The 27743-nt window shown below is 40.8% G+C and overlaps 1 protein-coding gene across 1 annotated transcript; it reads left to right on the top strand.

Annotated features, from left to right (window-relative positions):
* Positions 1–177: 177 nt before the first annotated feature.
* Positions 178–26837, top strand: pgbd5 (piggyBac transposable element derived 5). The gene is made up of 7 exons (XM_056395745.1): positions 178–1859; positions 7361–7791; positions 11803–11937; positions 15119–15299; positions 17823–18020; positions 19407–19512; positions 20082–26837. The coding sequence occupies exons 1-7, from the start codon at positions 1493–1495 to the stop codon at positions 20275–20277; spliced, it is 1614 nt and encodes a 537-aa protein (XP_056251720.1). The 5' UTR covers positions 178–1492; the 3' UTR covers positions 20278–26837.
* Positions 26838–27743: the final 906 nt, after the last annotated feature.

Here is a 27743-nt window from a genome sequence, read left to right as displayed (position 1 = left end):
AATTAAAGAAGCCTATTGAGGGTTTTATCCAAATGATCAAATAAACTTGAAAATTAAAATATAATTTTTCCACACATACGTGTTCTTGGATTACACTGGACTTTTACTTTATGAATATGAGCAAAGCAGGAGAAACAGTCAGCTCGTTCCATTTCAAAGTATTTAATCGTTTGCTTGCAGTCAGTCCTGTGAGAGTGGTTATATTTCTACAAATAAAAGAAAGTGCACATACAGTCATATTCTATCATATTATCTTGAATAAACAGCAACAACGAACGATTCTAAACCAAAATCAGTATATCAATACAGTCTCGCTTTAAATAGCCTATATAGCCATGTGAGAACAAACCAAGATTAGATGCTTAACAACAAAATAAACATGACTTGTGGAAATATAATGAAACAAACTCACTCAACACACTCAGGAACAAAGGTGAACTGATAGAGGGAACCATCTGGGAGCAGCTACAGCCAGAAGAGCTTGATATTGTGAAATAACATTTTTCAAGTTTCCAAGACAATCCTTGACATTAACTGGGAGGTCTTAGGTGACTTGGAGTGATATATTGATTTTCTTTTTTGTTGTTGGTCGTTTGTTTTTGTTTTTTTACAAAACCCCAATTTTGATATTCATGAGGTGAGATCCTGTAATGTACATGGCTCAAAAAACCTTTATGATTGGGTTGCAGGGTTGCCCAAACTTTTCATCAGGTAATGTCACTGTAACTCTTTCATTTTAACCTAATATTATACTTGGCTAAAGTTAGAAACTAATCTAACTGGCAAGTTCCCCTTGTGTTTGCCAGACGTGGCAACAAATGTTAATGACTATTGCATTTTAGCTGGACATTATATTTAATGGACTGCTAATGTTTATTGCATTTTACCATGTGACATGTACGGAGCTTGTGAAATTGCTTTGTTAAAATCTATTTTTCATTTGTTATTTCCTGTATTATCGTTTTCTGTTTCTAACATTTTATTTTAATAATTATCATCATCAATCATCATCATTCAAACGTCAGCCGCTCAGTTTAGGTAGGAAAATGAAACCTTATTGGATGACAGGGCAGGGCTGTGGTGTCAGGTGATGCAGCGGCAGCCACTACTCTGTCTATTTTCCCTCTATGTGGGGAAATCGCTTGTATTTCCACCCGGATGCTGTGCCATGACTGCTGATCATTTTGCCCAGTGCGCAGCGCTGTGGGCAGAGCAAGGGAGCGGAAATATTTCAGTACCCTTGAAGCGGACAGCTCTTCCCGGATCCACACGCTTCTGACTGCCGGGCTCTGCATCCGAGCCTGGAGGGCAGGGGGATCATAATTCATAGCCTACCTAAGATAGGGGAGGGTGTAGCCGCCACATTGAAGGCAAACACATCCCTATTCTTGCAAATCGTGACTACTTGCACGCGTTTGAAACCATAGCGGAAGGGTGAACGAGGAGGGAGGAAGAAATAGAAAGGGGGAGTAGAGCATCACTACAGAGAGAGATGGCGGAGTGCGGGCGGAAGGCGCTGTCTCTCCTGGAAGCGGCCCGCTCCCGGTACGAGAGCCTGCAGATATCCGACGACGTGTTCGGCGAGTCCGGGGATGACAGCAGCGACAATCCCTTCTACAGCACCTCCGGAGACTCCGACTCCGACAACTATATAGCCGAGGTAGGCGAGGAGGAGCATCAACCGCAGCACCACCACCACCACCACCACCAAAAACGGGGCGATAAGGAGAGCGGGGGAGCAGGAGGTGGCAACAGCGGAGCCGGTCCCCCGGGCACTCTGTCCCGTAGTCAGGCAGAGGACGAGGGCTGGACGGAGGCTCTGCAGGATGTCACGGTGCCGCCGTACAAAGAGACATATGGTGAGACGTGATGCACGACAAGATGAATAAGGTCGTTTGTGCTACGGGGAAGAATTGCCCGTAGGTGTGAGGTGACTGGATAGAGGCAGACTGAAACAGTGCAGTTCATGTTTTCCAGGTCAGGCAGGCCATTTCTGTGTCCCTCCATCTGGTGCCAAAACAGCACACAAAAGGCCATTGCTCTGCTACAACTGGATGCTTGTTTCATTTTCGTTTGTGCGTGTGTGCTTGCACCCTCCTTGTGCGTGTGTGTAGTGAGTGGGTGACTGAGAGAAGCATGACACTGCATCGTTAATTGATGTAGTGAGTTAATAGCTAACGCTTAGCCTTTGATACTTCACCCCTTGGTGCTGTGGTACACAGGCTGCCCAGTGAGAGCCTGTGCATGTGTCCATGTTTCAGGGCATTGCATTGCAGGGAGACATCCAGTTTAATTTAGAGAAACAGCATGATGTCTGTCCTGGCTCAACACACACACACAGCATACACACATATTAGCCTACATATAACAGTGTATGTAGGCAGAATACATGCCTGAATGCAGGTCTCAGTGCTCATGCACCAAGTTAATTAACGGAACTCATGGTTGTATTAACATGAGAATCAAATGTGTGTGTGAATCGTGACAGTTCACCAGCACAATGCACCCACACAGCTGTGTCTCATGTTCTCATGCTGCTTGAAACCCACAGCTAGCCAATATGTGCCACACTGTCGTCAAAACAGTTTTTATCCATTTATCTGCCACTGAGTCTAGTATGCATCGGGGAGTGAGGTCTGCATCTGTAGTGCAGCACCTACTGTCAGGCTTCGTTCACCTCTCCCATCTCTTTAGCCTCAGCTGAAGCAAAGACCACTGGTGGAAATGCCATCCCGTATCGACACTGACATGTTGCACAGTTGCACCCTTGGAGGTGAACCAGCATATGGCTGTAGTAGATATGGACTGAGCTCCAGTCTGCTCACACACAGCAACAGAAACACACATGGAATCCATTGTAGGTGTAGTGCCAGGAACCCACAGCAAATTAAACTGCATTGGTTGTATGCAAAGATTTCTTATATAAGATGCTCTAATGCTAACAGCTAAATGTACTACTTAATAATTAAAAATAAAAGACAGCATTTGAGTGTCTCATTAAGATATAAAAGTTTTCAACTATTGAATCTTCTGTTGAAGCTATGGTGCCCAATTTGAAGGTGGTGGCTCTGGCCTGCTTCGGAGAGCCGGATTACTGAGCAGGACAGCAAACAAGACACGCAACATCTCTGTCCATGTTCCAGATTTATCTATCACTAAGTCCAGTGTGCATGAGGGAGTTAGGTTTGGGGTTTAAAGTGTGGCGCCAGGCTGTCAGGCTTCGTTTTGGATTTGTTCTTCAGTTATGCAGCTAACTTACTTCATTAATCCTGCTTTATGAGAAAGGGCCCAGATATGGAGTGGTGCCTATTTCACTTATCCAAAATAATCTGAACCAAACTGAGCTAAGCCTGGGTACCAAAAGAGTTTCTGTGGTGAGAAGAGTGTCACAGGATGTACTGTACTCCCACATTGTGTTCTGTCCTGCTCTGCTTGGCTCTTTTGGGCTCGGTTAACTTAAGCTAGGGAGGCAGCAGGTATGTCCGTCTGTTTTGTGTAGTCTGTTCTGGTTTGTTAGAATACAAATAGTGTCTGTTTGTACAAGCACAGCCAGTGTGGGTGTGGTCCCGCCATCCTGTATTAGGGTTCAGATGATTAAGAGCTGCTTGGCTGGATGGATGCAGGACTGCCAAGGAGCATAATCACACTTCAGTCCACGAGTAGCCAAGACCGTACTCTGATTTAATCAGCCGGAACAGTAGAGATTGACTGCATCCTGAGCATCAGCATATCTGCATAGATATGGTTCTCCACCAATTTTAATGCCATGGGATGGGATGGGATGGGAAGCTACTTAAGATAGATGTATAGTTTCTGCCAAGTCTGTTGAACTGTGGAAATACCATTATAGATATTATCATGTGTCTGTATTTCTCTGTCTGTCCATCTGCCCACCTGTCAGGCTGTCTCTTTGTAACCTGCCTGACTGTCTCCCTGCCCATTTCTCTGTCTCTTGTGCCTTACTGTCTGGCTGTGACAGTGCTGACACAGACACAGCATTGGTGTGACAGCTCCACTCCTTTGAGACTGCGCACCCCGTACATAAATCATCGGCCACCGTCAGAAAGCATCAAGGCAACCTCATACAAACTCAAAACTTCCTACTGGGTTGTGTTTTGGGGTTTGTTTACAGTTACAGCAGCACCTTGTCTTTGGTTTTTAAAACAGGTGCAGAGTTTGTGAAGCCACACTGGGTTTTTGACTTGGCATGAAAACGTTTTACCCAAGGTCGGATTTATAGGTGATGCGTTATCTTCATCTCAGCGTTAGATTGTTTCCCTTGCTGTCGAGGGGGGTGGCAACAGACCAAGCCAAAGATTATGAAGCATACATCCACATCTCAGATTATATAAACACCATATCGTGATGTCGAAGGGAATTAAAGAGCTATTTATTCATTCACTTTGTTGAGCTTGTAGATTACTGGTGCTCTCCATATGTCAGTTTATCTATCCGACCCTGTATTTCTGACTGTATACCTCATCTACGTACATACACAAATTCACTAATATTTTCATTTAGGCATTTATTTATATATAGAAGGCTACTGTAAGGTATATTTACTGGCTGTTTGACCAGAATTGGTGGATGTCTGACTTTTTGTTTTTTACACTTTTCCAAATACATTCAGAGAACAATAGAAAATGAAATGAAATAAAATGAACTATAAATAGAGTATAAAATCAAACAAGAAAAAATACCTAATGGTAGTATAACTTATTTCCATAGTGGTCCATTGATTTTAAGTGAAATTGTAATGCAATGATATGAATGAATGACCACAAAATCATAAACCAGATCCAGAATACTGCTCATACATTTCCAATGAATGCTACAAAAAGCAAAAACAGCAACAAAATTCCTATATCAAGTTCATATATTATGTCACTATAAAAATGGTGCACTGTATAATACCATAGGAATCAAAATAAATGTCAGCCATCTCCCTTTTCCATGCTTTTAAGTCAAAGTCAGCCAATTTTAACAATCATTGCATATTTATCATCTGTACTCCAGAATGTTGTTTTTGTTGAGCTATTTCATGGCAAATTAGACTGAGGTGACCACATTGTGTATATTTCACACAATGCTGTTGTCACAGTAAATTAGTCCAAACTATAACTAAAAATCAAATAAAACAAGTTGTTATAGTCTTTGTTTTAGACATGGATTTGGCCGACATTCTAAATATGATATTCTGTGTATTGACGGAAGAAACGTTTCTTAATGTGGTTAACCTGAGAAAAACCCTATTCCCTAAACCCTAGTTAAAATAGTCTGCAATTGCTCTCACACACACTGTCTGTAATTTCCGTAGAGCTCAAAAGTGATCTTAAAGCATGTTTCGTCTATGCCAAGGGTTTATCTTCGCACATACACACTAATCTCCCATTCTAAAATCCGTGGCTATAAAAGCTCTACCAGGCAGATGTTTGTCCCTCAACAATAGAAACACTACAAACAGCTGATAATCATAAGGAATTATACTACTGTCTGTACAGTATGTGCAACGTAGGTGGAGGTTTGGAATGAATAATGTGGGGAATTGATATTTCAAGGCTTCCCTTATAGACCAACATTAACTAATAGTCTGAAAGTAGAATTATGTAAACGTTTGATCCAGTTTAATCAGTGATATAGGCTGGACTGAAGCTCAGCTGGCAGGCATGTATAAAGTCAAATCTATGGAGGAAGGTTATATTTGCTCAGCAGCAGATGAAGCAATTCCATTATCTATAAAAATGATGAGTCCTTCCTCGGGTTGTATTTTTGGCTTACTCCTGAGATGAGCCGAGGTGAGTCATTTTTCCTCGGTGGACCTTCCAACTGAATGTCTGATGTTTTTATCGAAGAGTGGCTCGCTCCAAGGAAGTCATGCTGGATTTTACATTCAGCTTTCAAGTCGAACTGAATGCAAATGAGTGGATTTCCAGCCATGCCCCGGCTACTTCTGCGGTCTTGGCTGCAAGCATCAGCTGTGTGGGCCTGCTGGTACACTACTCTCTTTTTTTTTTTTCTCTTATCCTCCCCCACACGTTGCCTTAACAGCGTACCATTTAATTTTAAGCCTTGTACATGTTATCGCGCCGTTAAAAGTCTGAAGCATTATTTTGGTTGCAGCTAGCCACTAAGAAAGGATAAAGAAGAGAGAGAGTGAAAATCTCTGCTGTTCAGAGGTAATGAGATCGTGCTGTTCAATTGAGCGAGAAGTTGTTCTGCTCCAAGCTCTCTCTCGTTGATCCAGCCACCTCACAGAAAATGTCTAATTTACTAGAGCGAACCCATCAAGCCAGACAATGCGTTGCGAATGGACTGTGTGACTTCAGTACGACACCTACAAGCTTACAGGCGGAGAGCTTTTAAATGGGAGGTGAATGTCACTTTCCCCTCAGTGAAGAGAGGGGAAATAAGCTGTATAGGAAAGTTTTACATCCAACCATTAAGTGGCTCCCAACGTTGTTTGTCAACTATAATATTACAGATGAACTCATTTGTCATTTATTTCAACCATCTATCCATTGCTTTGTTTTTTTTTTTTCAAACATTCATCCATTAGCTATTTCAACTGCTTATCCATTACTTTGATAACTGTTTTTGAGCTATTAACTACTTGAAGCTAACTGTTTAGCCATTATGCTACTTTTAACCATTTATCCATCACTTTGTCAGACTTAGCTGCTTACTTGCTCTGACACTCTCAACACATGATGTTCCAGCTGACTCAATATGTGGATATGAGTCAGGGTTATATGGGGATATGTGGGATATTTATGTCGGCCTGTTAGGTTACATGCATACTTAAAAATGCTGCTGTTGACTTGACACCTTTCATTCCAAGCTCACCCCTGACTAGACTCCACCGGAACATGATTTTGATGCATCGGCTGCCATAACGCAAAAGCAACAAGGCACTGAAACCTTCGGCAAGTGTAAGAAACACCACGCTGTGACAAGCATCACAGTGTGGTGGCTGTCATGTTGTGTAAACTGACTAACCGCTGCCCTGGGCTTGTGACATTCACACCAGAAGCTGCTGTGGCTGATTCATGTAAAAGCCCACAGATGTTCTCTCTGTTACCGTTTCCTCTCACATGAGATGATGATGCAAGAAACAGTTTATATGCATCCCGCTGTGACGGTGACAACTCAACAAAATTAAATCTTAATATCACTTCTTAAAGTGTCAAAAAGGAACATTTTATTCAGCCAAGTCAATCAAACTGAAGGCTTGGTGCCAAAGTTTGAAAACTGGGACTGAGTGACAGTTGTGTCTGTGAGTTAGCCCGTATGGGACTCTCTATCAGTCTGTCCATTTTCCTCTGTCATAATGTTTTCTTTCTTCCTTCCTGTCCTGATCCAGGCCCTGCTCAGAAGATGTCGGCCACCGCCACAGCCTTGGACTTTTTCCAACTCTTCGTCCCGGACAATTGCATCCACAACATGGTCACCCAGACTAACATGTACGCCAAGAAGTTCCAGGAGCGTTTCGGCTCAGACGAAGGTTGGCGTCCCGTCACTGCCCAGGAGATGAAGGCCTTTCTAGGCTTCGTCACCTCCACCAGTGTGCACCGCTGCGAGTCGGTGCTCAGCATCTGGAGCTCAGGCTTCTTCAGCAACCGGAGCATCGCCTTGAAGATGAGCCAGGCACGTTTTGAGAAGATCCTCAAGTACTTCCACATCGTGGCTTTCCGGCCGTCGCAAGGAAGCAACCAGGGCCTGTACAAGATCCAGCCCTTCCTGGACTCACTGCAGCAGTCGTTCAGCTGCACATTCAGACCTTCACAGACACAGGTGTGTGCAATACTCCAGGTCTGGGTTTCCTTACAGCTTCTTAAAATGTTATTGGGCAGCTAGGTGCTACATTCTGCATGTACATATATTGTATATATAAATTTGTACATATCTTATTCTCATACTGATGTTCCATTCACTGACTGACAGCGGCATCAGGGCTGTTAATGTTTTGTGTACACCAGAACTCTCATTTCTTTCAGGCATCAACAGGATTTAACAGCACAGTTGACATCAAGCATTACAGCTTTTATCTACAGTTGGCAAACAGCAGACAAAATGATCAGAGACATTTTAGGTTTAAATGAAGGACATGAGAGATGAGCTAAATCACTGTTTTGGCAGCTGTCTGGTTGGTACAGTTTTAATTTAAGGTATATTTATATACATGCACATGCATTTTAATACAGTTGCTCTAGAATTCCCAGGTTACCTTATAAAATAAAAAAAAAACGTATGGAATTTGCTTATGAAGTAGGGTGAACCAACTCGATAGCTCCCACAAGGAGCCCCAGTTTGAAAAAACCCTTAACACAGCAAGTATTTAGGCAAGCACTCATTTTTAACAGACTTCTCCTCCAGAAGACTTCGACTTGTTCCGAGTTGCACTGTATGCATTAGTTCTACATTTATGCAACTGGGGCAGTGGTGCGCTAGCCTCGCTACTCTATTTTGGGTGGGCTGGAGTTTATTCAACTCCTACTTTACTTTTACCTCTCTGTATGAAAAGCAGCACTGCAGACTTGAAAGGGCTGTCAAAAAAACAAAAAACAGTGTGATTAAAATCAAAGCAGCTCTTGCATATCATTGTTACGCTATTGTCTAACTTGATTACTGTATTATCTGTAAGTGAGTGCAAGCAATGAAAACAATACAAAGAAATTAGCTATTCTTGAGCAAATAGGGAGCAGCAATCACTCAAGCTTGTTTCTTCAATTTGATGAAAATCAAGTAAAAATGTCTAATAATAATAACAACAGCAGTCAGTACATAATGAAAGGAAATCATAGCATGTCATTTGCTGCTGATTGTCCATGTCCACTTCAATTTGTCTTCACCCCTGACTTGTAAAACAGTGACTCATGAAAATGGTTGTCATGAAAAAGTTGTATGTCATTTCACAGACTGTTTGGTGTGTCCTTGAAAGACACAGTGTTGCTTGCACTTCATCCGAGGGCTTTTCTCATTCTACTACATGTTCTTCCATAATAACAAAAAAATCAAATCACCCGTCATATTCAGAATCTGGTTAGGAGCGCTGCACCAGGGGTGGCTAATCATATTCCTGTGTGGGCTGGTGTCACTCCTGGAGCCACTGTCGAGCTCTTAAAAATTAATGAATTTCTGGGGAAGCAGTTGATTAATTTGCTTTTGGTCTCTCTGCAGTGTGAGTGCTATAACATCAGCTTCATTATGAAAGATGATGTCAGTGCTGTGATGCATTTGGGAATAAGGATCCTCACCAGCAACCCCTCTCCTCATATCGCATCCACATCTCACTCAGCTATTTAATAAATAGTAAAAATATCAATGCAGGTGTAATTCGTGGTTTGGTGAAACGCTACACGGTGTCACACTAAAGCTCTCTAGCCACTTAGATCTAAAAGCAACTGAAACAATGAGGGCAAGCCAGTTGTCAGACAGCATGTGTGTGTCATTAGCAGGAGCGGGGTACATGTGTATCTAGGCCAGTTTGTTTTATCTGTTGGTTTTGTGTGCCAGAGGCAGAGAAAGGGCCCAGATAGTGAGAATGGCACAGAACTGAGACTGCTGCTCCACAGACAGTGGAAAAGTAATCTACCCATTTAATGACTGACACACAAGGAAAGGTTGATGTAGTGTTTTGAGTCTGGCCTGAAAATCTGGTCCACAAAATGTCAGAAAATAGCGTGTGTGTGTGTGTGTGAATTTGAGTGTTGAGTATTAGCATGTAATGTTAGCTCATACTGACAGTGATGCTTCACATGTTCTGTGTCAGTCTGGCACTTTTGTTGTTTTTTTTGTTGACACTGCTTTGTATTGATCTGCAAGTGTAAAATCTTTAAGAGCATCTGTCGCAGTCCTCGCAGGAACATCCGCTGCAAGACAGCTAGGGAGTGGATGGATGTATTTTTCCTCCACTAGTCCAATGCAAACACATGCAAATGATTTACTTCAAGCGTTCAGGTACAAATGTGACCACCTCGTTTTCAGCGGTCACGATGAGGTGTCGAGAAATATATCTGTCACTGAGAGAAGCAAGCTGCAGCAGTTAGGACTGTGCTAATGTGTGAAAGCTACAGGATGAGATATTTCTTAAAAGGCCATTGTGGTTTGAGTGATGTCATCCATCCAAAGGCAGGATAGCCTCATTCATTTTCCTCCTGTGTATCCATATCTCCATATTTGACTGGGAAATGACTTGTTGCTCTCGGTCTTCGAGCAGGAGAAAGCTGCTGGTCGCCGCTCAGTTCAGCTTTACTCATATCGCAATGGAGAAGGAGAAGGAGGCGGGGAAGACACCGCAGGAAGGGAGTGCTGGGAGAAATTTGAAATGCAAATATTTACAGTGTGGTTAACAGCATCCATGTGCAATACCTGGCCAAGTTTTAGGCACCCAAGAAAGGGTTAAAAATATTTGGTTTTGTGTGTGTGTTTGTCTGTTAAAGCCTCGGTTTGTGTGTGTTTGGAGTTGTGAACGTCTGCCAGCTTTTAAATACTTTCTTTAATCCTTGTTGGGAAATCCATCCTCAGGATCTGATCTGACCCATCATCTATTAAGAGACAGTGAGCAGACCTGGCAAAGTGACCCTGCTTTTCAAATATATTTTGACATTTTGCATTATGTTCATTATTTTGCATTATGTTCATCAGTGTTATGGTAAAATTAGCAGGGACCAAAATTTTTTGCAGTCCACTATTGAGCTAGAATGGTACACCTGGCAACCGCTGAACACCTGCTGCAGTGTAAACAACGGGGCTGTTGTCTGTGTCAAAGTCTATGCACTAAAAGCGCTTGCTGACAGGTTCAGATTGTTACTATGTGTCTGACAACATTATTGATATTATAGATGGATATACTCCTACAGAGATAAACCTCTTTGTTAAAGAATAAGATCCTTTTTGTTTAACCGGAAACAGCCATTATATCGCTCGGTTCAAAGCCAACAGACTCCCATCAAAGAATTCAGATAAAGTACCACACAATAACAACATGGGAAAGAGTTAGAGTTAGGCCCAGGTTCAAAATTCCCAGTATTATCCTTTGACCGTTTGTAATTCACTGTCTGAAAATCAACTCATCGATTTTATTCTTACAGCTTTGTGGAGAATCACAAATCTTCTTCGTCTCCGTTTTTTTTTTTTTTTTATGTATTTATTTTCTATCTGTTTTAAACTTTAATCACTTTGCACCATGCTTAGCAAAGAGCTGAACCACTGTTTTGGTTTTTTGTCTTTTTGGGTTTTTTTTGGGAGTTTAACTGCACCAGGGAAAATTTAAGTCATTTTGTCTATTTTGGCCATTTATGACAAAGTGACAGACATTTTTTTAGATGTATTTTTTTAGACTGGTTTAGCCTGAAGTTAGAATTGTCAGGCTCAGAGCACGAAGGATGTGCACAGACGGAAAGAAATTCTGAAGCTGTAACATATAGAAATTCAAACATGAAGGACAAAGAAACAACTGAAATAATAGTAAAAAAGCATTCGTCTGAATTCTTCACAGTACAGAGCGTGTTTCTGCTGAGATTACGGCTTTTTCTCTCTACAGTATCACACTCCAACACGTACACGACTTGTGAGGATCTTCGATTGGCTGCCTTCTCTCTATAACCCTTAGCTGTAATGTTACATCATACTCAACCTCACTCTTATCTCTCACACAAAAATACTCTCTTTTTTTTTCCTCTCTTGGTAAGGCCAGCTATTTTTCCAATAACACCTCTTGTACTTTACTTTACTTGTGACATAGTTATGTAAAAATCCACAAGGACAAACTCACGTGTGCTGTAACATTGTGTCTGTTTCTAGGTTCTCCATGAGCCCCTGATAGACGAGGATCCGGTGTTCATCACCACCTGTACGGAAAGAGAGCTGAGGAAGAGGAAGAAGAGGAAGTTCAGCCTCTGGGTTCGACAGTGCACCTCCACCGGATTCATCTGTCAGGTAGCAGCGCACAATACTCAGTGTGTGTGTGTGTGTGTGTGTGTGTGTGTGAGAAGTAGGAGCGTGTTTATATTTTTGTTTTTGGAAACAAAGTAAAAGCGAGTGTGAGAAGAAGCAAGAGATGAGAGAGAATAGAGTATAAGTTGGTTTGTTTTGAGTTTTCTTTTATCTGCAACAAATTTCAAATCTCATTCTCAGATTATTGATGTTGCATCATTTTGCATTCAGCCAATTATTTTCTAGGGCTTTACAGAACATTTTCAGGCTCTACATGCAAAAAACACAGTTTGATTTTTTTTTTTTTTTTTTTTGGATGATTCAAACTTCTCTCTAAAATGAGAAATACCCTCTGGGGAAAAATATTGCTTGTCAGATTTTCCTTTTGATGTTGTTTGAGAGTGGAATAGCTACTGGCCCAGGATCAGATGTGTGCTGTCACATCTGAGGCAGGCGGAGCTGCTATACTCACTAACAACCTTGCCCTTACCACAACCTTCCACTCCTACGCCGGCTGCTTATATAACACCATCATTTAACTGGGGCCCGGCGCTGCAGGAGGACTGACGGACCTGTCCAAGTCAGACCATTACAGAGGTCGTTACAGAGGAGAAAAATTAGAGACCAGCAAACTGGTTTGTATAGTCTTATTGGAGACAAGTGCTTGAGGCAACCTCCCAGCTGGGCGGTATTTGTGCCAAACTGTGTGCAGCCAAACTGTAAGTGATAGCAGTTATTAATCCTCTATATAATAAAGCAGTGGGGTTTTTTTTTAACACAGCATGCTGTAGCTCTTCCTCGCAGCCGCCCACACACATGCAGGCACAGACCAGCAAACACACCAACATTTGCATTGGTATATTTAAGAGGACATAATGCATTTACCTTCAGAGATATATTGCTTTGCAAACTTTTTAGAATATACTACAGGACACTATATAATATAGAATATCTGCAGTGTATTTCACCTAGTTTTGAGTTCTGCGTCTCAGAGTTCTGCTCCCTCAGTGCAGGTGAATTGAGCGGTGCTCACAGCGATGAAAAATTACAAAATTCAACATCAACATTTCTTTCCAGAAACAGCATCCCTGTTATTTAGAGAGATTTAATTCCAGTTCCAAGTGTCCAAGTGATAACATGTGCATTCAGGGTTTTTTATTTTGTTTGCTGTTTTGATTGTTCTGCTTTTTTAAACTTTTTTTTCCATTTTGGGTAAACCTACTCTTTACCCCCACATCATGTAGTTATCCTAATTCTAACCTCAACCAATGAGAACTGCTCAATATTTCAAACCCTTCTCAGTGTCTTTTACTCGACCTGGTTCTCAAAGACAGAAGTACAAGGGCACACACACATATGTGTTGTGTGTTTCTGATAAATGTATTAGCTAACAGTACACAGGTTACTGTGGGACGGGAGGGAACACCAAAACAACATGTTTTGTACTGAACTGAATAAGACAGCTTAACCCAGCATCAGACTGAACACACTACTGAACTGAAAACAGTCAGAGCTCAGCATCGTGGCTGTGTGAGCAGTGATGTGTTCACTTACTGTTGTACGTACTGAAGTGCTTCTGTGAACTGGTGAACCAAGTGAATAGCCAGTGAATCACCAGAGATCAAAAAGAGAATAAACAGTAGAGCACGCTAGCATTTTCTTGTTCACATTTGAGAGTGACCTGCACAAGGACAAACTTTACTTGCTTTTTGATACATTGAGTAGAAAGAACAACAATAAAATTATACAACACTGTAAAGCGGGGGCTTTTTACTGCACAGAACCCATAAATAGATAGATCTCAGGCATAATACTCCACTGCAGGGGAAGAGGTTCCTTCTTTAGCCTGGATGTAATCCAGAATTAGATTAATGGAGAGAGGAGCAACCAAGATCTCAATTTTAATTTGCCCCATTTTCTTCCTTTTAGTTATCATTCCTTCATATCAAGTAAAATAATTGATAAATCTAACTACCATTTTCTTTTTTATCCTTAATCTCCAATTGTGTCGTGTTGTGCACAAGAGGTATAATTTAAAGCATGACATTTAAAGCCATATTCCATTATCCCATCCATTTAACAAATAAGCATTAGCATTCACACTGACTGTGGCCATTTGGCAGTCACTCAGTGTTTACCAGTCGGCTGTACGCTGACGTGCATCTGCTCTGAGATCTTCTCTCTGAATTGTGTCAAGGGAGAAAAAAAAATCTAAGAAATAAAACGAGTTAATGGAGTGAATCAATGCGATTCCATTAGCAAATACACCAAACAGCGATTCACAGACACACACATACTCAGACACATGGACTGACCACTTAGTGTAAGAGCTACAGGCCTGACATAGATGCTGGCTAATCAGGCTAATGCCGTTCAGTTCATGAACAACAGCAGAGTGCAAGAGGGACACTGGATTGTTTGTGGGTTCACATTTCTGTTTGTATATATTTGATAATGGCTGCCGTCGGAGGACAAGCTCTTCTTCATGTTTGTTTTGAAAGTTGTGTTTTCATGTAGTAAGTAAGTAACAAGCACAGCTCGGTCTTGAACCAGAGCAACATATCTAAACAACTACTGGCCAGGTAGTCATGAAATTTGTTGTTAGTATTCACATTTTGTGAGCTCACGGATGTTTTGGGAGATTTAGACCTTAAGACTGCCCAGACTTGCCCAGACTCTAACTGACATGGTTTCTCCTTTGAAGGAAAATTCCACTATATTTCAGCCTGGAGTGTTTCCTATAAAAGGTGGCCATTGTCTTGTCCAGCACAGAAAGACAATCCAATGACTATGGCTAACTGTATAGGGATATACATCCAGTCCCGTTGCCGGCTGAGACCTTGTCTCCCTAAAACTTTACAACACAATTATGGCAAGTGCAAAGAAGACTGACCCCTAGAGTCATACATCAGATATTTCATACTCCAATTGGCATATTACTGTGAAATCTCCCAAACACAGTAATTCTACAACCTTTTCTTTAGTCCTCCACTATGATTTTTTGCCTCTGCTTGCAAAAGAAATCATGCTGTTTGTTTCATCACACAAAATCTCCGGGGATTGAGACGTGTACAGTACCTGGAAGATTTTCTAACCTAGAGGACAATAAATACTTGAGGAAAAACAGAGATGAAGTTTGCTGGTTCTATATCTATAAACCCCCCCCCCCCCCCCCCATCTGCAGATCTCAGTCCATCTGAAGGAGGGCCAGGGTACAGACGGTCTGGCCACCTTGAAGAACAAGCCACAGCTCCACAGCCTCGTGGCCAAGCAGCTCTGCCAGAACATCTCTGGCAAGAACACTATCATCTTCACCGGGCCGTCCATCACGAGCCTCAGCCTTTTCACTGAATTCAGCAAACAAGGTACACCAACAGGTCGCAACAGCAGATATTGCGTCTATCGGTCGGTCTCTATCATGCTGCCTGAACAAAAAAAAAAACCTTGTCATCTCTTGTCCACTCCCTCCTCCCTCATTCCTCCTCTTCTGCTCTGGTATTCTCTCTCCTCAGCGCATCTTCCTCCCTTTTTGCAATGTTTTTTTTTTCTATCTATTTTTAATCATGTTGTGATGATAGCGTCCCCAGGCTAAACAACACAAAGACGAAGACAGTCGGTTACAATTTACCTTCAAATGACACTTCACAGCACCACGGACAGCCGTTAAAATGATTCATTTCTTCAATCTTCTCTTCATCTGTCCTTACACCTCAAGTGAAACATCTTTAACCACATATGAATGTGTAAAGGCACAAGCATGCCTATCATTTACTTCTATGACTGTAGAGATTTGTCTGTCATGTAATGTAACTCCCATTTATAGCAAGGAATTTAGAGGTTTCTAAATGAGATTGCTGTAGAATCAAGAGTAATTGTCTGTGTGAGCATGACGCTGCATTATTCAGTCAGGTTTCCAAATATTTGAGAAACAAGGAGAAACTACACTAAAACTATTTCATCCCATTTTTTTTGTTTTAATAAAAATGCATGTTGATGCTGAACCTGACACTAAGTGACTTGTTGAGATAGATGATTTGTTGTTGTGCAGCTAACATCAACCAAACAGCCCCTGGATGCACCACAGTAGGTGAAACACCTGAGTGTCGGGCAGAAATTCAGAACCCAGAAGATGTAGGAGATTGTTTCATCATTTATTATGAAAGCATTTAATCCTACTGTGGTAGGGTGAGTCTCAGTTGAATCTGTCACCTGTTTCTCTTCTTTCATAATAATTGCAGATGTGAGACAGTGTCGTCATGTCATAACTGGCTAAAAATGAGTGAATCAGTGAAGGCAGAAAACAAATACCAGACATTATGAAGTTTGCAAAGAAGAACTAAAACAACTCACAGTCTTCAGATGGTAGTTGGTGCGGTTAAAGTCCAAAAACCCAACTTAACAGGGATCCAAGGAAGTGGGAGACAAAACACCAGGAAAAGGCTGAGACAGACAAACGGGACAAAGAGTGAGGGGAATACAGAGACTTTAGTACACAAGGAGCCAAGGATAATGGGGAACAGGTGAAACTAACTAGGGCAGAGCAGACAATCATACAGGCAGGAAACACACAAGGACAGGAAGTAAGTCTAAGTCTACAACAGGGAAGTGATTACAAAATAAAACACATGGAGTCTTTCAGAGGGGCGGATCGTGACAGATATACGAGGGACAGATGAGGCTCTTTTGACGATATCATCAGCACAACTTGGAAATTGAAAAGTTTCTATATTCTTATCACAAATGATCTCTCACTAAACACTAACAGAAAAGCAATTTTAAACTCCACTGGGCAGAGCAGCAGCGCGCCATGTAAAGAAACAACAAGTCCAGAGATGTAATCCACATTTTGTTGTCATAATTGGGTGAAGCCACCGAGAGGCATTCAGCCGAAAAAACTCGGCTCTGAGCCTGTGAAGGCATTGTCCGACATTTTTCTTTCAAATTTATCACGCTGGATTAATTAGCAGACTTAATTACCCTGCACTACTCTGCAGCACTTACTGCAGTCGCACACACGCGCACACACACACACAGACACACACACACACACACACACACACACACACACAAACACACACACACGACATAGATAGAAATCATTCTCCACGTTGAGAACATGAACGAATCAGCAGCAGTCAGCCACATGATTGTTTCGCCTCCGCTCGTCCATGTAAGAAACAACGAAATGAAATGGGTGGACAGACGGAAAAAGCAGGATGCACAGATATGAAGAGGAGAAGAAGAGGTACAGCTGTGAGAGAGATAAACGGTTTACAATCGTTTGTTCTGTTGCTTCCTCACAGCAGAATGCATGAAAAGCACAAGAAGTGCACAGGAGTTACTGCATGGATCATGGATGATGTCAGTTAATCATTTGCTGCATAAACATCTCCTTCACAGTTCCCTAAACTCTGAAGAAGTGATGTCATCAAAGTGCTTGTTTTGTCCAAAACCCAAATATATTTAATTTAATGTAGAATCACACAAGATTAAGGAAAACAACAAATATTCACATTTAAGGGCATTTGGTCTTTAAAAATCTACTTTGATAATTAAACAATGTCAAAATAATTGCCATCATTTTTATGTTGGTCAAGTAGCCAATTACTCAACTTGTAATTTCAGCTCTAGATAGAAACTTGATATCATTTATGTTAGTTCATCCCCACTGCATTTCATCAGAGCCCAAGCTGACATTCAGATGTCATTTTGTTTGACCAACAGTGCAAAGTTCAAAATGATTTAGTTGAAGTTAAAACTTAATATAGTTACACTTCATTTTCTGTCCGTGAAATAATGGATTTAATCTACCGATCATTTTCTATCCACAGTAAAGTGCCTACACGGTTCCAGAACATGAACATGTCTTTGTACTTCTCCTTCTCCAGACATCTTCTGCTGCGGTCTGCTGAGCACCAGGAAGAGCGACTGCACGGGCTTACCACAGAGCATGCTGGTCTGCGGCTCCACGCCGGCGCAGCGTGGCCAATCACGGGTAATGATGAAAGGCACCATGTCTCTGATCAGCTGGTACAACAAGGGACACTTCAGGTTCCTCACCAACGCTTACTCCCCAACAAAACAAGGTAAGCATCTTTACACTACAGTCAGTGTATTTCTGCCACAACAAAGTAGAATGATATTATTCCTAAAACCGCAAAGGCATATTTCATCTAATTGAATTATGTATGTTTTTGTACTGACAGGAGACGGTACACACGATATGTATTAACGACAAATACATGTATTTGTAGGAAAGCGTTTCTGGATGCTCTGGATGTTCTCATCAGGTGAAATTGGCACATCCATAAGCATTCGTGTCAGGGAAAGTCAATGCAAGCTTCTAATCCATGATAATCCATTTCTAGGAGGCGACGGGATCATGATATTCCCCTCCTCTTATTGCATAATCCACTCTCGACTTAACAGTTTTGTTAGGTTTTAAATCCAGTTGAAGGGCTGCGGCGTGTGTTTGAGCTCTTTTGAATGAAGAGTGTGGAAGTGAGGCCCCAGATCAGTTCAACTGCTATTTTCCAGTATTGATTTGCTTTCCCCTCTGCGTCTGTGTGTGTGTGTGTGTGTGTGTGTGTGTGTGTGTGTGTGTGCAAATGTTTTCCACTCTGTGCTTAAAGGAAAATAAAGTAGTTGCCAATCCCATCGATAACCAATGCATTTTGTTTGTTTTTTGTAGCATATATAGAAGCCATATCGAAATGAGCGACTGTTATGTGGGTAATGTTATATAATTAGTTCAGACATGGTATAACAGCAACTCCTGAACCTTGGTGGCCATGTTCTAATTTAATTATTTTTTTTAAATATTTGCACAAATCTCAACTTTAAATGAAAACCCCACACCGTGTTCAGCCTCAACAACATCCTCAAGACTCGATGTTGTCTGGTCAGACACATACAGACCAGTCACTAAGCTTTTACATAACAACACGAGTCTCAACTTTGTTCACAACTATTTTAACTAGTTATTGTAGATAAAAAAAATAAACATTATTCTGTAACTGCCGGGGGTATTTGTTGCCCCAAATTTATCTACCAACTGATTTTGGCAGATAGTCATGGAGAAATTAAGTGTTCCCAGAACAGCTGATATGTTTTTCTAGGGCAATGACGGTTCAGAAAAGTGGTACTTTGCATGCTGGATATCTGTCAGGGCTTACCGGGACTTACAGTGCAACAGAGGCCTCATCACTGATGTTATTTCGTGTGTTTCCTGCCGTGAATGTCTGCAATGAAAAAGGCCCATTAAACAAAGCAGCCCTTCAGGGACCAGAGAACAAAGACCAAAAAAAAAGAAAAACAAGGCACACCTCTGTCCCTTGTCTGGTTGTTGGCCAGGTGACCAGAGTCTGGAGAAACTGAGTCCCCTCAGTGGGAACTCCTGTCTCTACTTGTACGTCTCTCACTCTCACTATGTTGTGTGTGTGTGTGTGTGTGTGTGTGTGTGTGTGTGGCAGGTTTGATCATTAAGAGGAAAAGTGGGGAGATCCCATGTCCGTTGGCCGTTGAGGCCTTTGCGGCGCATCTCAGCTACATCTGCAAATATGACGACAAGTACAGCAAGTATGTTCAACATTTTACCAAACAGCAGTTGATTGAGGACAGTGCAGTTACCCTGTAATCTTTGCCTTCATGCAGTGGTGTCATGGTGACTAGAAGCCTGAATAAATCCTATTTTAGACATAACATGACATATTCTGCTCTTAAAGCAAGACTGCTGACAAAAGAAATATACACTCATTGTCTTACAAATGAAAAAATGAATTCATAAGCAATAAGCCACACCTTAGTCATTTCAATAATCTTGTGTTACAGATAAATCCTTACTTGGTTACTCACCCTTAGAGAAATAGGCTGTATTTGAAAGCATTTTGGGTGCCATTCGTTCTCTTGAATTATTTCTGGATAGTTAAGTGATTAGCCACTTGAGGGATAAGATGATTAACAGAAAACAATCATCGTTTAATCATTAAAGTAATCTTTCAAGCGTAAATACCATTTAAGTCTCTGGTTTCAGCTTCTCCAATTTGAGGACTTCTCTGTTTCTCTTTTACCTTGAGCTTTAGGATTTAGGATTTTTATTTTCTGGCATTTTATAACCCACATTAACCCCCCCACCCCACCCCCCACAGGTACTTTATCTTCCATAAGCCCAACAAGACCTGGCAGCAGGTGTTCTGGTTGAGCATCAGCATCGCCATCAACAACGCATACATCCTCTACAAGATGTCTGACGCCTACACCGTTAAACGCTACAGCCGAGCGCAGTTTGGAGAGAGACTGGTCAGAGAGCTGCTGGATCTGGACGACTGCTCCCCCACACAGTGAGGAGGAGGAGGAGGACAGCAGGAGTGTGCAACAAAAACACACACACACACACACACACACACAAATACACACACACACACACACACACACACACACACACACACATATACACATACTCAGACACTCACAAACACAAATCCCTAAACATACATTTACACTCTTCATTACGGTTGTACAGACTCTGCAGTCTGTGTCTATGTGATAATACTGAAGCAGTGCCATGCCTATGTCTCTCTTCCTCTAGTTGTTTTTTGTGGTACTGTAAATATTCATTAACACACACACACACACACACACACACACACACGATAGAGAATTATGAGCCACGGGACAGTTCACATGCCTCAGCTGCAACTCTCAACCACATGGATTTACTAAGGATTTTGTCAACAGGAGCTATTTCACGAGCAGAGGTGAAGGCAGGGACAATGAAACCGGGAAGAATTCACCATTAAATGATGTCAGTGTCAAGTTTTGACTCTTATCAAAGAGTGAAATTATTGATATGAGCCTGAATCTCCCGTGTCAACGTTCAAACATGTACTCGTCGGGCTAAAAGGCTACATGTAGCTTGATACTTAACACGCTGCAAAAACACCTGCGACCTTGTAACAAAAGCTTAGTAAACCAGGACTATGGTGTGTTCACACGCTGCATGCATAAAGAATCTGGATTGTGATGTTCTTTTGTTCAGTGTGAAAATGATTCCTGCTCCGGGTGGGTTTTGAAACTTTTTGTTTGCGTGTATTTATTTAGCAAGTGGAACTGCCGTTTGTGTGTACGACGTTGAGCCTGAGGATGTAAATGTACGGCTGCTGTGACCCACATGTGTTGTGCTGCTGCATACTGTACTCGCTAGAGGAAGACTGTCAGGTGACATTAAGCCACAGCCAGCAGTGTGCCACCAATTCACAGCCTCCCTCTTCCAAAGAGACCAAAAAAGATTTTAAAGAAAGACTCGGTTTCAGATGTCTTCAAGCATCTGGAAACCCAGTTGTCAATATTTCTCTATAATGGTAAATATTCATGACTAAGAAGGCATCAACTAAAGTTTGAGGGGAAAAATGTTTTTATTTATTGTGGGTTTAAAACATAAAAATTCTTAATCAGCTTCATCAGGGCTGTGTGAATGTGGTTTGAACAGACTTGCAGTTCAACATAAAGTAACAAATGACACAACTGACATTAGATTTTAATTCAAATATTGTTAAATCCTGATTGAAGTACGTTTTTTTTTCCCGAAGAGTTTGACTCACTTCAAACCGGGGAGAAGAGCACAGACGAAACGCAAATAAATAAAGGCGCTTTTCCACCCAGAACGTTAATTTCCCAAGTCTAATGTCCAGGAACTTCTTTCCTGGATTTCTCAGCGCACTGTGATTTGTGTTTCCACAGCAGGAACAAAGACATGCAAATAGGTTTTCTGACATATTAAAAACACAACAGTCGTTTTTCACATCATTTGTACATGTTGTTGGTCCCTCGGTTGTAAGCTCTTGGGCCGTTCCATTCTAATTATTGACGGACACATAATACAAGCAAAACAATGTGTTTGAAGTCTCGGGTTTTTAAAAATGACCAGGTGCACAACAATGCTGTGGGAAACACTACTGTACTCGACCAATCAGCAATGTTCAGCATTGCAAGCAGGTACTGTCGCCTAAGCGGGAATCTTTGGGGGGTATAAAACTATGTCCCTGGAACTTCATTTAGACCCTTGTTCCTAACAAAGTTCCTGCAGTGGAAATGCACCTTAAATTTCTCATGTGAAATAATCTGAACTGTTCCATCTGTAGCAGAAAATGTTGTGTCCTCCTGGGGTCAGTTCGCTCACAGTGTGAGTAGCTGATGGAAAGAATAGGTTTTCAGGGTCTTTAACAAAAATCATCTGAAGCCTTTTGTACCAGGAACATTACTTATGCAGCTAACTTTACTTTGGCTTGATTGAATGTTCAGTAGGCCTGCGTTGCTAGGCAACAGGAACTATCTTTGCCAGTGGGCAAGGGTTTGGATAATGTTGCTTGGCAAGATTTAGATCCAAGAAGTAAAAACTGAATCACTGGCTTATAAGATGTCCCAGCAAAGCGACAAAGCAACAAATCTTAATGTAGATAAATGGCTGTGGGTCCTTCTTATTGCCGTGCAGCTTTCTCACACAACCCTGGTCTCAAATGCATGTCATCAAAAAGTGCTAACACGGACATCAAGTCACTGAAATTTGATGACTATAAAACATGAATAGTTACTGTTTATGAAAACGTTTGCAAATATAACTGTGGATACACTGTACTGTCTGCTTTAGTCTTCAGAATAATCTTGTGAAATGGAAGCATGGATGAATTTTGGACAAATTATTATGAAAGTTTCCTTCTTTCAGTGGCACATTTCTTGCCAAGTACCAAATTTAGATCTGCCATCTTTTGTCAAGCCAATGGAAGTGGGAGTGGAGAGATGAGGGTTTATCTGGTACAAAATGCAGTTACTGTCTTCAGACCACACTGCTGTCTGTGGCTTTACTGAGGAGTTCAGTCCAATTCGCTTTGCTTAACATGTTATGTAGTCGACATGTTATCGTCACGCTGGAATCATGCTACGAAGTGAAAGGTTTTGATGTGTGCTTGCTCCATCAGCATGGTCAGATGTGTGAATACATATAACAGCAAGATGGCAGTCTTTACGCTGGCAGAGTGGAGTTGTGGAGTGATTCGCTGGCAGGACTCATGCACTTTCCCACATCGCAGTCTTGCACTTTGAGGAGATTTGCGAAGTTAGCAACACGTCTCTTAGATAATCCTTTTAATTTTGATTTGAATCCAGTGATAGTGTACACTGCTCTCAGAAAAGTATGAATAGGTAAGTTCTGTAACTATACATAGATAAATGAAATGAATTATATAAAATTATGCCAGTGAAATAAGACTGAAAATTTATGACTATAACCAAAACAAAAAAGATGGTTTCCACTGTAGATTTAGAGTATAAGGTACAGTATGTCTGTTTATATTTTGTTTACAAATTACTGTGAGTGTATGTCCATAATCACTCTGTCACTGAGACTCAAGATTGTGATTTTTTTAACTTTTTCACTAATCCAAAGCACCTTTGTTGTCATTGCTCTTGTGTGTGTTTGTATGTGTGTGTGGGTGTGTGCGTGCGTGCGTGTACGTGCGTGCATGTGTCTAATCACTGTTCACCTTGAAGTAACACTGTAAATCTTAAGAGGCACCCGTCATGTCATGTATTTGTCAATTAATGATTTTAAAACAATATTTGATACTGACAAATTACACGTACTAGTATTAAATTGATTGGGTGATAATGTGAAACTGAAATACAACTGTGGCCATTGTAGAAGCACATTCTGCCCCTTATTCTGCATAAAAGTATAACTATAATTCAAGAAAGAATCCCTACTACTGAAAGAGTGCATTTCCATCCATATCTTTTAAAATTTGGGCATAAAACACCTGAGTGTAAATGCTGAAAATTAAAAAAAAAAAAAAAAAAAGCCAAAGACTGTAGTCTTCCTCAGATTGTGCATTACACAAACATAAATGCCATATTTCCATCACATTCTCCACATTATTTTCATTCATTTGACCGGCGTGCAATGGGTAAATGACACCCGACTAGTTAATTAGTGCCACCTAATCACATAAATGGATGGAAACGCACATTAATTAGCATTTTCTTTTGACAGTTTTATGTAAATTCAGTTAAAATTTTTATGTAAATTGGACAATTTTTTCAACACTGTTTAAAAAGTAACTTAATACCTTCCTGAATAGCAGTGATTTACTGTCCTCTGGTTAAAAGTCTGTTGCACCTCTGATTCTCAGTGTGGGCAGAAGCACCTGTAACCACACCCACCAGTGATGTCACAGTGTACTGACACACCCTTGAGTACACTTTACATCACTGCAGTGAGGAGTTAAACCGCTAGAGTTCAGAAAACACAAAACTGAAGGTGTTTGGTTGCTCTTTAAAAGTGCTCTTGTTTAATGTTGTTTCTTATTCCCATGCATAACTGAAATATCTAGAAAACATGTTTTAATTTATTTATATTTTTTGATGTAAAAACTGTTTTAACCTCCTAAAATATCAATCATTTAAAAAATGTTTGTGATAGTCCCTGAATCAAAAAAAAAAAACCCAAAAAAACAAACTTCCATTTCATTCCACCAGTTTTCACCACTGACATTTCAATCATAGAAATCCATCATATAAAAGCAGAGAAACCAATTTCTCGTGTCTGTGTGTGCATGTGTTTAATCACTGTTCACATCCATTCTTGTGTATGTGAATCCATGCCCCTTACTCACACTGCATCATGGCTCGCAGCTACACATGCATGCATTAAGGTCTTCTGAAGGGTTAGTCTCAGTGGAGAAATTGGTTTCTTAGTGCAGAAGTAGACAAGGCAGGGAGAGAGAGAGAGAGAGAGAGAGAGTGAATATGATAGAAAAATAAGATCCTGGATTGCATCACAAAATGGTGAAGCACATACAACTATCAAACATATCCTAAGGTGAATTTTTCCTTTACAGTGTGTCACGTGTATAAATGATGGCTGCACTTGTAGATGGCCATTAAATCCGTAGCCTATCGTGGACTGAAGCAGACCTCCGCAGAGGTTTTCTGTAGAGCTTATACCACTCAGCTCAGACCACGAATGAGAGGAAATTATGCACCGGGGACTCTGTAAGGCCACAGTTACTTGGCAACAAATTATTTATGTGAGAGAAAAAAAGGGAGTATTTGAAGTTTTTCTGACGATATGGTAATATTGCTATCACCCCAGCTGCAGACTGAGCTGAGCAGCTTCATGTGGTCTCCTTTTTATCATCTATCATCTACGAGAAGGATGGAGGATCCTCCTCTATGATGATGAAGGGCACGTTTTAGCACATATTCAGCACATATACAAAACACGGCTTCGTTTTAAATTGTCAAGTTGAGCTGATTTTAGAAAACTTACTGTCCAACCTGTTCTGTTAATCAGATATTTCTATAGTGCCTTTTCTGCTCATTTTATTGTTGTTAGTGTTTATGTCCTGAAATGGAGTTGATGTGAATGACTAGAATAGATTTAAAAAAAAAAGAAGTCCTAACAAATTGAATATGGTAAACTCCTGCATGGTGTGAATAATAGAGACATAAATCACGTCCACCGTAGAGATTTAGATACTGAACATGTTTTATGCTGCCCTTGTCCCACTGCTGTAATGACTCACCTCAAGTAATATTTCACATTTTCACCATTGTGGTGCCACAGAGAATCAACAGTACATCCATTAATATGAGTTTTTAAGATCTCAAAACACAAATAAGTCCAGACAAAACTTCTCATAAGAAATGATAATGGTAGAAAAAAAATCTCTGATGGATGTTAGGTTTGTTTACATGGGTAAACTACTGTGTAGGAACCTAGTTTTGGAATTTGCAATGGCCCCAAAATCACAACATCCAAACACCAAACTTAGCCTTAAAACAAATGAACAATTAAAAAAGTGAAAGTGTTTCATAGTAGATGGATGTCACTTTGATGGGTCTCACTACAACAGTGTGGATGGATTTTTCTCTCCGATTTCTACCTTGTCTCCTTTTGCAAATAGAGATGTGTGATGTCTTTCATTTACGCCAATTCATTTGTGTCAGATGTGCAAATGGGAGTAAACAAAGGCAGATGGGAGGGAGCAAAATACTAACATAGAATGATGATCCCAAAAACACTAACTGCTCGTTGAAAACTGAATTATGAAAAAATTATGCTATGAATTAATCAAACTCACTGTCAGTTGTTTTGTGGTAATGAAAAATGAAGTTGTGTGTAAGATGATGTCCATGTATATGGTGTACTGTATGTGCCAATGTGCCATCTCTGTACAGTGCTGCACAGATGTCTGTCATTGCAAGTGAGACAGTTGTCATAAGTAAAGATCGAGTATAAATGATTAGCTTTGGATGTGAAAGAATTCAAATGGCTGACCTCAGGGCTTCATAACTAACTGCTGTACATGATATTAACTTATTATTGAATATACATACACTAAATGGACTTCTATAACCTTATCAGGTGCTATCAAACCACTGTAGAAGTAATAGTAGATTAGATTTGTTGTTATTAGGAGTTCAGCAACCAAACAGTGAACACCAGGGTCATATATTGCAGGAGTTGTGCCACTAAAAACACCATAAATTCAAGTTTTTCTGGATGAAATGTCAGAAATATGAATAATACCAGGCACCATAATCAAACACCAACTGTCCAAGTGGTAGAACTTTTTTTCACCTCGTATGATTCTATTTGTGGTGGCGGCTGCAGGATGTTGAATAACGGCGTACTGTGGGCTAAAGTGTTATCTAGTTTCACGGAAGGGCCAGAATGATGTGTGTATGTGCATGTATTGTTAACACTGGGTTTGAGTAAAATGTGTAAAATAACTGGTGTATGCTGGACCAAATAACTTTCTAAAAATTGTGTGTGGTGATGAGTTGTACAAGGTTGTTGTGTAAATGTGTCTTCATTAAAACTCTCCACATGTGGGTGCTCCATTGAAGACTTGGAGAAGCTTCTTACTCTGTTGCAAATGAGTGGAAACCGTGTTGAAGGTGCAGATTTGGTCTTGACTGAGTCTGTTTGATTAGGACAAGTTCCTTTGAAGCGAATAAACTTTCCTGATCACTTTCAGTTTAGCAAAGATACATACAAAGCTAAAATACAGCATTTATGAGACATTCAGCTGTTCATTATTAAACTTCTCAGAGTGGTAACCTATAGCTTCATTTTTGTGCTCTCCCTTATAGTAAGCAAACTTTCTGTAAACACAATATTCAGAACCACTGTGTGAAATTAGCATTCTGTGTTAATCTGCCATTTAAAACTTGCCCCCCCCCCCCCAAAGAAAAAATCTGACAGGTAAATGTTTGTATTGTGGGTCTGTTTTTTGTGTTTGTCCACAAACCTGCAGAGCAGTTCTACAATGACCAGGCAGAGAGCCGATCTGATTTCTCTCCGTGCTGAGATGTGATCTTACAGGGCTGATTGGACTGATTGATTACAGCTCCCACTCTTCTGGCCAGGGATTGACTGTGTGAAGTGTGTGTAAACTCTCCCTGTGAATATTTCTTTTGGTTTGAAAAGCAGTCACTGCTACAACTGGGCACGTGGTTGAAACAGGGAAAAAAAAGGAAACTTTGACAGCTGTTCACCAGATAACACTCATCGGGTTCTGTCTCACCCCTCTCCACTTAAATCTGTAGATTTGCCACAATTTTGCACACACAGTATCTAATAAATGCTCTTGGTTTGGTACACCTGCCTGTTCATGAATATCATGTGTTTACAGAAGGGATTGGATGTGTTGGACCTGTGCTGCACAAACAGTGAGAGAAAAATCCTGTTGATGCAAACACATCTGATCACAGACAGCACACAGTGATTGAAATAATGACAAAACTCAAGA

This window comes from Seriola aureovittata, chromosome 14 (assembly GCF_021018895.1).
Source record: "Seriola aureovittata isolate HTS-2021-v1 ecotype China chromosome 14, ASM2101889v1, whole genome shotgun sequence".
Taxonomy (NCBI): Eukaryota; Metazoa; Chordata; class Actinopteri; order Carangiformes; family Carangidae; genus Seriola; species Seriola aureovittata.
This window is presented reverse-complemented; position numbering and strand designations above follow the sequence as displayed.